This window comes from Crocodylus porosus, unplaced genomic scaffold (genome assembly GCF_001723895.1).
Source record: "Crocodylus porosus isolate Cpor-Errol unplaced genomic scaffold, CroPor_comp1, whole genome shotgun sequence".
NCBI lineage: Eukaryota > Metazoa > Chordata > Crocodylia > Crocodylidae > Crocodylus > Crocodylus porosus.
This window is the reverse complement of record NW_017728886.1, coordinates 224,458,493-224,474,692: the sequence shown is the minus strand read 5'-3', so window position 1 is coordinate 224,474,692 and position 16,200 is coordinate 224,458,493. Positions and strand designations below refer to the sequence as shown.

At 42.1% G+C, this 16,200-nt stretch overlaps 1 protein-coding gene across 2 annotated transcripts in view; it reads right to left on the bottom strand.

Annotated features, from left to right (window-relative positions):
* Positions 1-16,200, bottom strand: part of WWP1 (WW domain containing E3 ubiquitin protein ligase 1) — a 95,649-nt gene that overhangs the window by 16,442 nt on the left and 63,007 nt on the right. For both annotated transcript variants that reach the window (XM_019550000.1, XM_019550008.1), the window contains exons 9-16: positions 11,917-12,012; positions 10,744-10,918; positions 3,335-3,389; positions 3,159-3,243; positions 2,923-3,051; positions 2,101-2,173; positions 1,930-2,001; positions 874-962 (exon numbers count right to left, since the gene is read on the bottom strand). In XM_019550000.1, the coding sequence (XP_019405545.1) occupies positions 874-962; positions 1,930-2,001; positions 2,101-2,173; positions 2,923-3,051; positions 3,159-3,243; positions 3,335-3,389; positions 10,744-10,918; positions 11,917-12,012 (774 nt within the window). The remainder of the gene's footprint in view (positions 1-873; positions 963-1,929; positions 2,002-2,100; positions 2,174-2,922; positions 3,052-3,158; positions 3,244-3,334; positions 3,390-10,743; positions 10,919-11,916; positions 12,013-16,200) is intronic.

The following is a 16,200-nucleotide window of genomic DNA, read 5'->3' as shown; positions in this document are numbered from 1 at the left end:
TAAAACACCCCTGTGACAAAACTGTGTTATTGGTGTCACTAACTCAGTAAGCCACACAGCACAGAAACATTTAAATCACAAGTGTATGCTCAAGACACCTTAGTTCCAATTCCAGGCTCTGAAAGGGAGCGTTCTACATGTTACACACTTGTCCGCCTCCAAACTGCACATACTGCCCAACCCGCAGAATCTCTTATCCGCTCCACCAACCTACCCCTTTCTGTTCCCATCCTATCCACTTTTATCAGTTTCCCAGTTCTGGACAGTCAAGCGCCCCCAGGGCTGCTATTTGGACAATTCTGATACCAACCTAAAACAAACATCAACTGAGCATGCACAAACAGCAATTTTTAGAGGCTTAAAACCCAGATATATTAGGATGGTTTTTCATGGAGTAATGAAAGGAACCTCTCTGATCTCAATTTGACATGCCCCCATCAATCAAATTTAAATAGTTGCTGCAAAGCTTGGAGGCACTAAACCTTTTCAGTCAAATATCTGTAAGAATGTTTTACATAGAACAACTATGTATTTCCCCAATTCTCATTCTTTGAAACAGTGAACATCTTTTTTCTAAGAGCTGGTCAAAAATTCAGTTAATGGCAGCTAATGGCTGGAGTTTGGCAAAAGTTACAAACAACTAAAAACTGTTTTTTTAATAATACAAAGAAGTTAAAGCAACGATAGTTGCAGGTACTGCAGCCAGCTCTGTCTATAAAACACTGAAAGCAGTACAAAAAGATTACTCAGATTATAAGGCAATGTACAAAGTAAGTAGTCCTTCTGTTACTCTCACAACCAGATTTTAAGAGTGCAGTTTTGTGATTAAAAAACCTATGAATGTTTTAAAGATGTTTAAGTATTTTTCTTTACCTTGCCAAACCACCATAATCCAATCCTTCTTCTCCTCTGAATATAACATACAATCTCCTCCTTAAGTCATAAGGTTTTAAAGCCATGATCTATCAAATTTTAAAGCAGAAACAAAATTTTAACAGTTAATAAATAAGCATACTTTCAACCCAATAAACTTATGTTTGTTTTATGGAAGCACCTAGAAACAAGTTAGGATCAAGGACATTTGTGAAACAAACAGCAAAGATTCAAATAGTCTTTTGGTATCTTTGGCCCCTGGCAGACGTATATCACACGATTAACGCATTAATTGTGTGATATATTGTACCACAACACATGCTGAACCAATTTATCACGTGATAAAAGTGGAAAAACTAGTCAAAGATGGAATATGCAGATGACACTGGGCTACCCAGTGTGCCTTGAAAGATCCAGGTGCACAATGGGATCCGAGGAATTTTATGCTAGATTGCAGAACTTGTGTGCCCTGTCACGCCATATACTGAATCTCTGTCATGGCAAGATGCAGTTTTTGGGATTCAGCATAAAATTCCTCAGATCCCATCTTGTGATTAAATAATGTCTGCCAGGGGCTATGTTAAATTATACAATCTTTTGCATGTTTCTGTAGTCAATACATTATTCAAAAATATTGAAATATTTAAATTTTAAATACTGAAGTATTTAAATTTATGAATTGACTCATATTTTATGGTAAACTAATTTAGGCTGTAACAGTAACATATTTTTCTACAAAAATATTTATCTTGGTTCTAATGCATTGCAAGGATTTTGGTGGGATTGAAGAAGAAAATTAGAGAGGCCAGGAAGACAAGTGGCAGGTTGTTTTAATTTTTTTGATACTAGAAGGCATCATACTTTTCTGTGGACTTTAGAATTCAACAGCTAAAGAAATGTAAGATTTAATTATGCATATTTAATATCTGAGTAACTAGACAAAATACAGGTCCTTCCTCTTAATGCTTACAAAACTATATATGCCTAACCAACACAAGTACAATTATGTTTTGTTTTACTAAACACATTTAATACAGGAAATACCAATAGCCTTACCTGCTGGAAGGAATCCTCAAATAATGTCTGTCTGGATACATTGATCTTCACATGGCTTGGGAGTGCATTTGACTAAGTGAAAGAAATAATATATGTTACTAATACTGATGTGTGTTAAGTGAGCATTATTTTAATTATGCACAAAAATAGATTTTATTACTAATACAGTACCTGACACAAGTAACGGAAATGAGCAAGTTTCCACCTAAAGCTACGTTCATACGCAATCTGAGGGCCTTTATTTCTGTAAAACAATATAGTTAAATAATTTAAACAAATGAAACAGATAAAGAATAATGTATCCATACCTTCACCACTAAACTAATAATTTTTGGATTTCAACAAAACATGACAAATTAGAACAACAAGCAATATACCAGCTCTTTCCATGAGTGGTTATGTTCCAAGTCCCTGGTGCTGGTTCAGAATTATTTAATCAAGCTTTAAAAGAAAGAGTTAAACCTAAGCATTATAAGCTGCTAATTTCTTGAATGAAAAAATATCAGAACACTTCAAACTGCACATAAGATGCTGCTTAGGGAATATCAACATGTGTAATACAGAATTGAATTGCAGAAGAGTAACTTAATTGTCTGCAATACTGGGTATAAAGAACTGGCTGGTTTTAACTATTAATATAGTAATTTAGGAATATTGTAGCTAAAAATATTATATTAAAGCATTCATTCTTTTATTTTCTCTTAATATTATTTCAATAGATACAATTATTAAATATACAATACTTCCTCTACTTGTACTGCATTCATAATCATGAAATCTGAGCATCTTACAAAGTAACTTCACATATTGTTATAATGAATAAAGAACTGTTGATAAATACATCTCCAAAATAAAAGAAACAAGGCAGCAAAGCTTGCTCTGGACTTGACGCTTACAGCTCAAATAAAGTACTGACATCACTAATGAGAACAACATGACTTTTTAGATCATTAATCTCAATCTTTTAAAAACCTCTATTGTCTGATCACTTACACAGAGGATTTCCCAGTACGAGGATCATTGAAGGTGGTAGTTCTTGTATTATGATCAACAAAGTATCTGACACCTTCTCTAGTATATCTGATTTCCCAGCCTTCAGGAAGAGGGTCCTCATTTTGTAAGCTGAGGAGCAAATTACAAACAGTCCATTATTTTATACTAAGAAACTCAACAGAATAGTTTAAACACTAGTGTCTAATCTACATGTGTTAAGAAGAATATACACCTACCCTTGAGTTCGAGGGTCTTCCCATTGTGTGGTCTTTGTGTTGTGATTCACAAAATACACCCTATCATTTGAATCCACTCTTCTTTCTGAAAAAAAAAAAAAAGAAAATTATTACATGACTGTATGACAAGTTTTCTCCACAGTCATATATCCAAATTAAAGTACATTTTATCTTACCCCAGCCTGGTGGTAGAGGCCCAAGTGGATCATTTTCTGCTGTCAGCATTGAAGCCTAGTTATAACAAAACAGGAGACACTTAGATTAAAGAAAATGGTTTTTTTGCATCTGCTAGATTCTGCCACTGGATTCTTTTTGTGCATGATGTTTCTGCATGCACTGAATTGTAATCTCTGATTGTTTAGACATGCCAACCTTCCAGACAGTCGCTACCTATTTTTTCTGAGACGGATACACAGAGATAGTCGATTTGCAACTAAACAATTTAGCTTCTGTGCTCTGACTTAAGCCGCTAAGTCTCAACCAGGGTGCCAGGGCACACTGGGGTATCCTGAGATCTTTCCAAGGGTGCCACAGCATGCCACAGAATGTTAGCACCGTTAGGCGTGCAAACATGATTCACCTCAAGGCCGCATCTAGATGGGCACAGCCGTGTGACATGTGGCGCCACAAACACGTCTGTGGCACCACAAACCGCATATTTAGATATTCTCCACGCTGCAAGGGAGCACTGCCTGTTTCTCTCACCCACGGCACTTTCTTTATGATGTTAGTCTCACCCTAATCCTTTTAAGCATGATACCATATTGAAGATTATGCATTGACCAGAATTTGACTATTAAAATGCTCTTTGATGTAATAAATATCCTTAAGATCAAGATGCTATGAGATGTTATACTATTGTTAAGTCCCATCTGAAAGAATTTTGAGATACCATTTATTAACTACGAGTAAATTTGATCCTGGCAAAAACCACACCTAGAACTAAACTAACTGATTCACTCCTAAACAAAATCATTGAAAAAAATGCAGGGTGTCTTCCATAAGTTCAGAAAAAGCCCTGCCCCCCGCTTTTTTTTAAACCTAAGACTGTGCTAACCTCAAATTTTGAGAAACATTACTAATATAATTTTCACCAAACAAATATTTGCCACCAAAGTTTCACAAAAGAAAAAGCTTTAAAACATAACATTTTTCATTTTTGGTTAAAAGAAATTTAAAGACAAATTGAAACATTTTTAAAAATTGAATCACCATTTTACTGGTTACTGGAGTTTGACAAAGATAAACATGGTATCATCCCAGAAGCAAATTAAATCAAATCTGCTCTGCCCTTTGAAATTATGCATCCCATTAAAAGACTTCAATGCAATGATGAGAGCAAAAGAAAACTCAGTAACAGAAATGAAATATGCCAAAACAAGATAACATGTGATTTGAGATGCTGATCTTATGAATCATCTCCATGATGAACCAAATACATGAAGAATCTAGGATTTATGATTGACAGGCAAAGATTTTTGTGATATCTTTTATTGGACCAACTGTATAGCTGGAAGAGCTGTTGGACAAACTTTCAGCCATATAGCATCTGATGAAGCAGGTTGTTACCAGTTAGTCTCTAAAGTGCCATCCTGCACACCTTTCTGCCTCATTTCAAATTCACATGGCTAACCACCTCTGTGACCAACACATTTGACTATAAATCAGTGTAGTATTTTTAGATAATCAGAATGTCTATACTTAATGATACAGTGCTGTGGAAAATAACTTGTTTGGAGCTAGGACAGGTATCTGGAGTATTGAATAAAGGTATACTCCTGTGGAGCTGGAAGAAAGTATCAAATGAGGTACCTCAAGGGTCTGTTCTGGATCCAGTATTGTTTACATCTTCGTTAATCATTGAAAAGTGGGTCTAAAAGGGACCACAGGATGTGACCGAGTACAACCCCCTGCTTAAGGAAAGATCATGTTTGACTAAACCATCTGTGACTGCCAAGTCTCTAACACCCTGTCACGTGCAGCCTTGGTCCGAGTGATGGATGACATGCATCTTACCAGCTCCCGTGATTGGCCGAGTAGCTGTTTACTTCAGGAGTCGTCTTCCCCCATCTCGCCTGCCAGGACTTTAAATGTTCCCAGTGGGGGGGGGTTGACTATGCGGGGTCCCTCTGCAGCCTGCGGTTTGCCAGTTGGTCACTCGCGGGGCTCCATCATCCCTACACCCCAACCTCACGCCACCCTGATGGATCCCTCCGTGTTCTCGGCCACATCCCCTCGCTCCTACAGCTATGGTGCCTCTTAGGGTTCTTCTTATCGGCATACTAGTCCTGGAACCTGCTCCGCTTACCCCTTTGTGGGTCTTCTATGATCAGAGGTGCTGATTAGGGAACCTACCCTTGTCCAGAGCAACCTCCTGTCCTCGGGCTCAAATCACCACGTGACACCCTATGGGCTATGCTCCCTAGTCCTCTCTCAACCCCTTCACCCAGGGAAACGAAAGAAAGAATACAAAAGAAAACACATGACACTTGCTCTGCCACTTTGCTGGGAATTAGGATAGTCCCCCCTTCCCTGCTTCCTCACAGCAGGGGTCTCAAGAGCTTAGTTCCCCTATAGTATAGCCAGGGGATACTCCCCCCCACACTTGAATAATACTAGTATCCTCCTGTTTGGGTTGTCCGCTTCACATTCTTAGCTCCTTTCACGAGCCTTGGGCCACCCCACTTCTCTCCCTCCTGGAGCGTCACCCTCCAAGTGTTCCGTAGTTCCTCTACACAGGGTTGGTCACACTTTTATATTCGGTGTAGGTGCCCTGCTTGTCCTGAGCCCTCCCAGGCCTCTTGCTGGGACTTTTCTGATGGGACCACCTCCTCCTCCTTCCAACCGTTCCTAATACTCTCACCTGCTGTACTGTGGGTCCTTGCAAGCCTTTCTCTGCTGCTCCTGCTGCTGCTGTCATTGCAGGTTGCAGGGGCTGCTTCTGGCCCACTTCCCGCACTGGTGGCCTGTCCCCTGCCACTGCTGCTGAGCTTGGGACCAGGAGTCTCTTCTGACTCCTCGTCTGACACACTTCCCCTCCTGAGGGGTTCCCGGAGTGGGTCCTGAGGCCACATGTTCCTCTGGTCCGTTCTCTCCTCTCTGCTCCTTCTGTTGTCCGCCATTTTTATTTTCACTGGCTGGCAACATCACCAGCTGGCCTCAGCTGAATAAAGGTGTGGCTCACAAGCTGCGTGAGCTTCTCTTCTTGTTCTCGCTGTGCCATGGCTCCTGCTGCAGGTAAGTTATTTTTTCTTATCTTAATTTTTTCATTTGTCCCCTCTCTCTCCCAGGATACTGTCCCAGTCAAATGTTAGTCTAACCAGGTTAAGGTTAGACCAACACTTGACTGGGATGGTTTAGTCAAGGATTTTCCTGCCTTAAGCAAGGGGACTCAATCGCACCCTATGGTCCTTTCCAGCTCCACTTGTCTACAATTCCATATTATAATGATGGCCTTCCTAGACTAACTGACCCCTCATCAACAACATTACACAGCTATTCTGCTTCTGGTATCCAACTATTTTTTCAGAGCTATCTACATAGCATCATATTATGGACATGCCCTTAGCTGCTGAGCCTGGGGTACGTTTCTTAAGAGATCCTTTCTTAACCTGGTTAGCAGCAAGTGTAAATCCCTTGAATTATTCAGAGAACAACTTCTGGAGATGCAATCCAGAGCCCAGGCAGGAACTGTTGTTACCACAAGTGCTGGTTGCCTGGCTAGGTAGGGGGCCAGAGCCACAGTGTGTTCTATGCCCCCAGCTAGAGCAGGGCCAGAGCCAGAGCCTCACTAAATATAGGGTTCAAATTACAGGGGAGCTCAGGGCTGAGCCCCCCCACTAAGTGAGAACGCTCCCCCACAACTCCTCCCATAGGCCTGTCAGCACCTCTTCCCCACCTCCCCCTACCTCATCAGCCACCGTGCACAGCCTCTGGCCTACCTTGTACTTTTCTAAGCAGCTGAGGCAGCAGTGGCTCCTTCTGGCTAACACAACCACTGGCCCCAGTCCCGCAGTACTAGCAGGGACCTATGCACACAGCCCCAACCCCAGCCAATTTTTTTTTTTGCAGACCTCCACAAGGAGTTGAAGTGTAATTCAAACCCTGACTAAGCATAAGCGGCAGCAGCCATGGCAGTGGCAGTAGCTGTGGCACCATGAACCAACCCTATCCCAACTATGCAGTTGGTCCAATAAAATCACCTTAAAAAATCCTGGCCTCTCTCATATTCCTAGACCATTCACAACTATAAGATCACTCTGACTCACTCTTAATCAATTAGATTTCCACTTTCCAGTTCAACCTCTATACTACAGTCTGTTTGCTGGCATCACTTGGGCTGAATTTTTGTTTCTGCAGTGACCTGTTTCAATCAAATAACTTCTCGTATTTTGCCCACCTGCCTACCCAGTTTCATAGTTTCTAGAGTTGGAAGGGACCTGAGCAGATCATCTAGTCCGACTCCCTGCCATGGCAGGAAAGAGTACTGGGGTCAAACTACCCCAGCAAGGTGTTCATCTAACCTCCTCTTAAAAAACCCCGGGGTAGGAGCCTGCACCACTTCTCTTGGAAGTTGGTTCCAGACCCTAGCTGCCCAAGTTCTTCTTATTCTTTTTTGCAGGGTTATTACCTTGCATAGCTTGATTACTCTGTGTTCAAGGACAACATCTGGTAATTTTAAGAATTTTAATTTAAATAAAAAATGAGAATAAATTTATTGTATTCCCCTGGTTATTTTCTTATGATCAACAGCATACCTGAGACAGCGTTGGTCCAACTCAAGAAATGCTAGCCTCTTCTAACTGATATTTTGAAGAACAGTAAGTCAAACAGAAAAAAAATGAATATGAAATTATTTAAGTACCTAAACAGCAAGATGATGGAAGAGAATTGTTCCTTTAAACAATAAAGGAAAAAAGGGAGCCATTAAGGCAATATGTGATCAACATGTATACTACCTGTGATCCTGAAGATTACAAGTCAACTTTACTTCAGTTTGTAGTAAACTTGTTGAAATAGTAATTATGAGACAGACAAATGAGCACGCCTCCAATAAAAGAGCTAAGCCACTTCTGTCTATGTGTCTAGTTAATACACTGTGTTTATCTGAATCCAAGACCATTTTGAATTCAAGAATAATTATATTTTATATAAGGAAGTGATACATTTATTATAGTTTTCCCTGTATAGAATCTAATTAGTGGAAGCTCATCTTAAATTAGTCCCCACCACTGCTGTTGATCCTTTGCCACTTGTCCCCCCATGTCTGTCCTCCACCATCATCTCCCCAGCCACCTGCCCTTCTGTGTCCATGCCTGTTTCTGTGCCTGCCAACTCACTCTCTACCTCACCCATCCCCTCCTCCTCCCCTGAAGCCCAGAATTTGACAATGTCTGTCTGCAAATGTTATTTTAAAAAAAACCACTTTACCAGAAGCAGCAGCATGTTACTTCAATCTGGTTCCACTTCACTTTTAAAGCACCAAAAAAGCCCTGCTAATCTACTAGCTTATTCAATCAGCTATTAGATAAAAGTGCCAAAAGTCCTGCTAAAGCGTGTAATCTATACAGATGTCAGGCAAGCTGGGTCCAACTAACAAGCTGGCTCTTCTGGGCATGTGCTAGGTGTGGCACAGGAACACCTGGAGTTTAAAACTAAAGCACTGTTTTGGGTTCTTTTTTATCATCTGCAAGCAGCCCATGTGTCCTGCTATATTTTTATAAACTGATCCCATGTAGGAAGCCCAAAAGCATAGGAACGTGGATGGATAAGCATTCTCAGCTCAGGGTATCTGTCATCTGTAAACTTTTTAGATCCCTGAACTAACTGCAATTTAAAATATAACATTTTAAATAGCAAGCTAGGTAGTTACTTTAATAAACTAGGGGGAAAGTAAAAACTTTGCACTAAGAAGTAACATCTTCCTGTTCATCTGCAATGAAGAAGTATTTGGGATCACTATGCTCCTCCAATTCCTCAAAACACAAGTAAGTTATCCTTTCTCTCAACCTCCACCCTGCACACAACACTGCTGATCATGATGAGCTGATTGTGATATCTACAGCACAGAGACAATGCCTCCAAAAGTTATCAAACTTATCCGTACTAAATTCTTGGCACAAGGTATTGAGGATACCAGCATCAGGGCCAATGCTTTATCCATCAGAGCAAAGCAAGAATCACTGCATTCTAATTTCCAACACATTTTGACACAGTAGGAATAAAAAAAATTTAAAAAGGTTAAATGTTTTTTTAAAATGGTAAATGGTTTAAAAATGCTTCAAATAAGCAGCAGTGACTTAAGAGTCACTCATCTGTCCTCAAGTCTTCAGGCTAAAGTGAGTGGGAAAACAAAATGATGCAGAGTCAGCAGGAATCAAGAAATTCATCAGTAATGCATCGTTTTATGTCTAGTGCTTACAGTTCTTCATGGCATTTAATTATATAAACTGGGAGTGAACCCTACTAACTTTAAGTATGTAGCAGAATCTTTTGCATTGTAAAAAACTTCATAGGACATGCTTTGATAATAAATACGGTCTACTGAGTTTTAAAACAAAACAAAGGCTATGTGAATATAGGAAGCACCAACATATAATCCTAATAGTCAGCAGCTGAAACTGGCTCAAACGTATAGTTCAGTAATTTCTCTTCTGATGCACTTGAAGGCTTGATTACTACCTAGCTAGGGTCATATGAGCTTAAATTAGTGGGGGTCATATGAGCCCAGTATTCATTTCTGCCCATGGCAGGGGGTCGGACTTGATGATCTGCTCAGGTCCTTTCCAACCCTACATCTATGAAACTGCATATCTGCCAGCATATGGAGTTTCCTTTAATGGAAAACTCCCACAGGTGTTGAATGCAATCCCCACAGTATTTGTATATGTAGGACAATATCAGTCAGATCTGCCTCACTTGCTCAGAATTGTCAGGGAGATAATACTATGAATGGTATGCCTACTTCAAAACATTTCTTGAAGCAACTGAGCAGTTTTCTTCTTCCTGTAAAGCTGCAGGTATGTATGATAACCTGAGACAAAACACAGAAATTGTGCAAGAAAACTCCAGAGCAGGACAAAGACGAAGACTTCAAAACAGGTATTAAAGTAAAAAAAAAAACAGAAGCATAGAAGTGTTGATGAATGGTTCCAAGTCACTGAGGCCTAGCCAAAAAAAAAGAAAGCAAAAATACTGATGTATATAAGCTGAGCATTACTGAAAAAAATTCCAAAGTAAGATAATGATTAAAAAAAAAGACTGGATCATTGCACTGAAGTCCCCTCAAAGGTGAAGAAGTGGCTTATACTTGTACTTGTTACGGCTATTAGGTACCTCCAATTATTAAATGTATATGGAACAAACATTTTTTGACCTAGAGAACTGACACCCAGGAATCAGAATCCTATAGAGATAGTGGTTTAAGAAGAGTGAAGGTCCTAAACTAGAACTCATAGTCATCATGAGGAATGTGAATAATCTTTAAAGATCTCCAATATCTCACTAAACATAGTTAAACTGCTAGAGAAAAGTAAAGTTAAAAAAGAAGACTGTTTTCCTAATATTTCAGTTTGCTAAAAATTACCGAATAGAGGTATCGTTGGTTAAATTGTTGCATAGCTCCCTGCAGTTGGTTACGCTGAGACTGCCACTGTTCAAAGTTCCTGACTGATTCCATTGTTGGTCTCTGCCACGTTGTTGTTCTTGTGTTATGGTCCACATAGTAAACTCTTCCACGATCATCAACCCTTCTTTCCCAGCTACCAAAATAATACTAATGTTAGTATTCCTTTTCAACTAAAATATAAAACTAATATTTTGTGGCACTCTAAGTTAATATTTTGGTTCAAACATAGAAATGAGGCACAAATTTATATTTCTGATGTGCACTTCACACGTTGGTGTCACCTTAAAGTGTGATAAAATTAACATTTTAAATGTAGCATTAAATAAAAGGCAAATTAAAGCAGCAGGTAAATTGGTCAAAATTACTGGTGTAAGCCAGAGGTTGTTAACCTTTTTAAAGGAGTGCACCCCTTCTGGTGGTGGCAGCCAGATCTGGAGTGGAGGGGGGTTGCAGCACCACCATATGCAAGCTTCTCCCCCCACCCTGCCATGTCCAGCTAGCCAGGCAGTGCCTATGCGGCCCACAGAGGGGAGCCGCTGCCCCCCTACTTCCCCCAGCCCTGCTCCTGGGAGGCAGTGGCACAGGGTGGTGGGTGGCGGTGCTCTGTCCCTGCCCGCCCATCCGTACCCCTTACCACCTTTCCAAGTACCCCCAGGGGTATGTGTACTCCCAGTTGACAACCACTGGCATGGGCAATAAATTTAAACACCAACATTCCCATAAAAGATTAATCTGATCAACTGGTTTAGGATGAAGTTTTATACTCTATAAAATGGGTGGTATTGGTTTTAAAAACTACTAATTCAACAATAATACCAATGTATTATAATTTTCCATGTACAGAATCCAATTATTGGGGGTGTCACCTTAAATTCATCACCACTGCAGCTGAGAAAGCAGCAGGAGGAAGGAAGATGGTGGGGGGGGAGGGGTGGAAGACAAGCAGCAGGGGAGTGAAGCAGCCTGAACTCTGCCACTTGCCCCCACAACTTCCCTGGTAACACAGTAATATAGCCTTCTCACCTTACACTTATATAGCTTTATCCTGTAATCACAAACAACATGATAAAAGTATTTTTAGTACCAATTTAAAATACATATATTGAAAGAAGCATAGGAATTCTACATTACCCTGGAGGTAAAGGCTGCGGTCTTTCCCAAGTTGTAGTTCGTGTGTTGTGATCAACATAATAAGTTCTACCATGAGGATCTTTTCTCTGTTCCCATCTTTAAAATAAAAGAAATACTTAAAATGTAAGTCAGGAAAACATTTCCTTCTGATTAAATTTTCACCAAGGAAAAAGAACTGTTATCCTTTCTATAAAATTCTAACAGTGAAATCTAGTCATTCAAACAAGGCTTGTGGAGCACTGAAGTCCTATTTTAAATCACTTAATTTCACCTATGGGCAAATTATTTGAAACTTTCTGCCTGAACACCAAAATGGATATTTCTGATGCATAGAAAAGGCTATACTGTTTTTCCACAAGCATTTGAAATGCATTTTAAATATCTTATTTTGAATCTATCTTTGAAAAGTAAGGCTAGATAATTATGTGCGAAAGGTCTAATATTAAAGAAACAACGTTAAACACCCACAAATCTTTTTCACAATAAGTTTTACCCTGTTGTCTGTTCCATAAAAACAGCAGCATTCTTTGGGTTTGTGAATATGTAGCCCTTGCTGCAGACTAAGGCAGCGGTTCTCAACTGGGATGCCACAAGACCCTTTCAGGAGTGTCACAGCGTGGGCACTGCTGCTGTCAGGTGAAACTGCTCTACAAGCCTTGTATGAAATCGGATTGGGAAGGGCTGTGGGAACAGCCCCAAGCTCCTGCCCTCATTAGGGTTATCAAATAAACTTAACACAAGCAGAAAGAGAAGCTTCTGCCTCAACCCTTCCCATTCCAGCTCTGTATGCTCCTCCCAGAAACAGAGGAACACAGGTCTCTTCCACCTGGCAGCAGCTGTTTCTCCAGGCTGCCACACCACTGCTGCTAAATGGAACTGCCCTGTGCACCTGTTTTTGGAGGAGTGTGGCTAGTGCAGCCGCTCCTGCCTGCTTTAGGCTTATCAGATAACTACAACACCAGAGCCGGTCCTGTACCCCTTCCCAATCTGACTTCATGTGAAGCATGCAGAGCAGTTTCACCTGCCATTGGCAGCATCATCGCAGTTGAGAACCACTAAGGTAAGTAGAGGCGATGCAACAGTGGTTTTCAACTGGGGTCCATCAAATTCAGGAAAGTTATGGAGGGTACCCTGAATCTAAAAAGTTGAGAACAACTGCACTAACATAATATAAGCTCAGTAGTTTTTGGCTCTACATCCTAACAAAGGACATATTATAGAAAAACGTACTTGTAGATAATTTAGTGCCTTTTTATTTGCTGTCATAAAAAGTAAGATTACTTGCCCTGATAACACTTGGGATGTTTTCTCTAAAGTCAGTTTTAGTATTCTAACAGTAAAACTACAGAAAGGACACCAAGTTTATAACGAAAAATTCCTGTTTCATTCTATTATGACACCCTTAGGTAGCAGAATTCTATTGAAAATTGGGAGAGAAAACCCAAGAAAATAGATGAGAGGAAGCCTTCCATTGAACACAAAAGTCTGCTTTTCTTGCGGACCAATACATCTCCAAGCCAAAACTACTGTATACAGTATCTTTAGGGGTGCACCAATAGAGATCTTTTGAGCTAATACTTATGGCTGATTTTTAACAAGCCATATCAGCCAATATCAATCCAATTCTAATATGCAGCCCCTCAGCATGGAAAACAGCATCCAGCTAGTAAGTCTGTTGTGAGGGAACGGTTGGGGTGGGTCATCCTCTAATGCCTTGTGCCCACTGAAGTTTGTCACCATGCTGTGGCTCCTGCATGATGATATGACTGCCACTGTCCTGAGTGGAAGATCTGAAACTGAGGCCTTCTGCATACAGACTGGGGTCAAACAAGATCATGTGATCACCTCCACCCTGTTCACCATCTACCTGACCATTATTATCCACCTTATCCAAGATGATCTACCATCCGGTGTCAGTATCCAGTATCGACTGAACAGGAAATTTTTCAGATCTTGGGCACTTCCGGGCAAAAACACAATTCACCACTAACGACATCCGTGACCTTCAGTTTGCGGACAATTCCTGCACGATGGCTCACTCTTCACAGGATGTGCAAGCGACCTTAGATCTCTTCATCGCTTTGTATAGAGACTTGGCCTGTCCTTGAACACTGCCAAGATGAAGGTTTTCCATCAACCCTCCCTAGGCTAGCTGAACATCCCTTGTACTTTCCATGTTGACAGGGAGGCTCTGGCATACATGGAGCACTTTCTGCACCTCAGCAGCCACCTCTCTCAACAGGCTACCACTGATGAAGTCCAGCACAGGGTCAACTGAGCCAATGCCGCCTTCTTCAAGTTGTGACAATGTGTCTTCAAAAACAGAGACCTTTGGAAGTCGACAAGGTCCTGATTTATGAGGTGTTGTGCTAACTACCCACCTCTACAGCAGTGAAGCCTGGACTCTCTACCGATGCCACATTAAGACCCTCAAGAGCTTTCACCAGCGGTGCTTGTATCAAATCCTGGGGGTCAAATGGGAGGACCACTGAACCAGTGCAAGCATCCTCCATGAAGCTGCATCCACCAGCATCAAAGCCTTGCTTTTGAGAAATCAACTCTGATGGATGGGCCACTGCGTCTGGATGTCTGAGAATTGCCTCCCTAGCCAGATACTCTTTTCCCAGCTCTCCGTTGGCCAATGCTCAAAGGGTGGCCAAAGGAAATGGTACAAAGACACACTCAAGGTCACCCTCAAGCATGGAGGCATTGACACCAACAGCTGGGAGGAACAAACTGCTGACCGTCTGGTGTGGCACCACCTGGTCCACCAAGGTGCACACTGCTTTGAGGCCCAACGACTTGATACTGAGGTGGAACAGTGGCGGCAGAGGAAGGAGAAGGAGACCAACTCAGGGCTGTGAATCCCACTCCCCCACACAGCAACATGCCCCCATTGCCAAAGAATGTGTGTATCCAGAATGGAGCTCCTCAGTCACCTGAGGACCATCAAACCTGCCAGACATCATCCTCAACTCCGAGAGACTGCTGACGACAACATCTCCAAACCAAAACTACCGAATCTTTAGGGGTGCACTGACAGAGATTTTTTGGGCCAGTACCAATGGTTGATTTTTAACAAGCTATAATCAGCCGATACCATTCCAATTCCAATATGCAGCCCCGAAGCGTGGAGAGCAGCGCCCAGCTAATAAGTCTGTTGCGAGGGAAGGGTAGGGGGTGGGGGGACAGGGTGCTGTGGCCAGGGGGGGAAGGGTGGGGCATGGGATGGAGCTCATCCAGAGCAACTTCGGGGGGCAGGTCCCACCACTGCATGCACCCCAGGAAGGCATGGGGGACATGTGACTCCAGATCTGCGCACGGGGCAAGGGTGAGCTGCTGCTGTGGGCTGGGGCCGGAGCTGTGCCAGGCATTTTCTGGCAGGGTGCTGCGATCAGGGCGGGCTGCTGTGACACTGGGAGTGGGTGATATGGCAGCCCCCCCAAACCCTCCTCCCAGCACTGCCTCATAACCCACCCTGAGCACAGCCTGGCCTAGCCCCCTGCCAGGAAGACCCCAGTACAGCCCCAGCACACAGTAGCAGCCCGCCGTCGCCCCATGCAAGTCCAGGGACACCCTCCCCCCCACGCCCTCCTGGGGTGTGTGCAACAGCAGGTGCTGCTCCCTGCCACTCCCCAGATAAGTCGTGGCTCAGTCACGTGCCCTGGCTGGGCAGTGCCTGCCCTGCCCCAGCCCCACTTCCTCCCTCACCATGGGGCCTTGATCTGCCCCCCCCCAGCCCCTTCCACCCCAAAACAGACTTACCAGCCAGATCTGGCTGTTTTCTACACTACCAGGCTGAGCACCTGGCTGCCTGCAGGCCGCACACATGCATGCAGCATTTATTAGCCACATTATCGGCCACATCATACCAAAAAAGCCGATTGCCGATGCTCTCAATTTTCCTCATGTTGGTGCTGATCCAATATGGGACCGAGTACACCTCTAAATATCTCGTCTGCCACTCAGGAGATTTGGTTTGTATTTTTTAATATGGTACACACTACCCTATAAAATTTGCTCTGCTGCACAAAAGGTTAAATAAATCATGGACACAGCAAATTAGTGTAAAATAGCAGTGTCAAGAAGAGACAGACATCCAAGCACAGCTAGGGAACCTGGTAGATGAAATTGGAATACTGACAGACTGAAAAAAAGTATGCCAGTGCAATTTTAGGTAATGATAGGAATTTTAAAGAAAGTACTTGCGCTTTTCAGAAGGGAGAAAAACCCACAAGCTTTCTATTAGAAACAAAACAATTGCCATAACATTTCACACTAGTA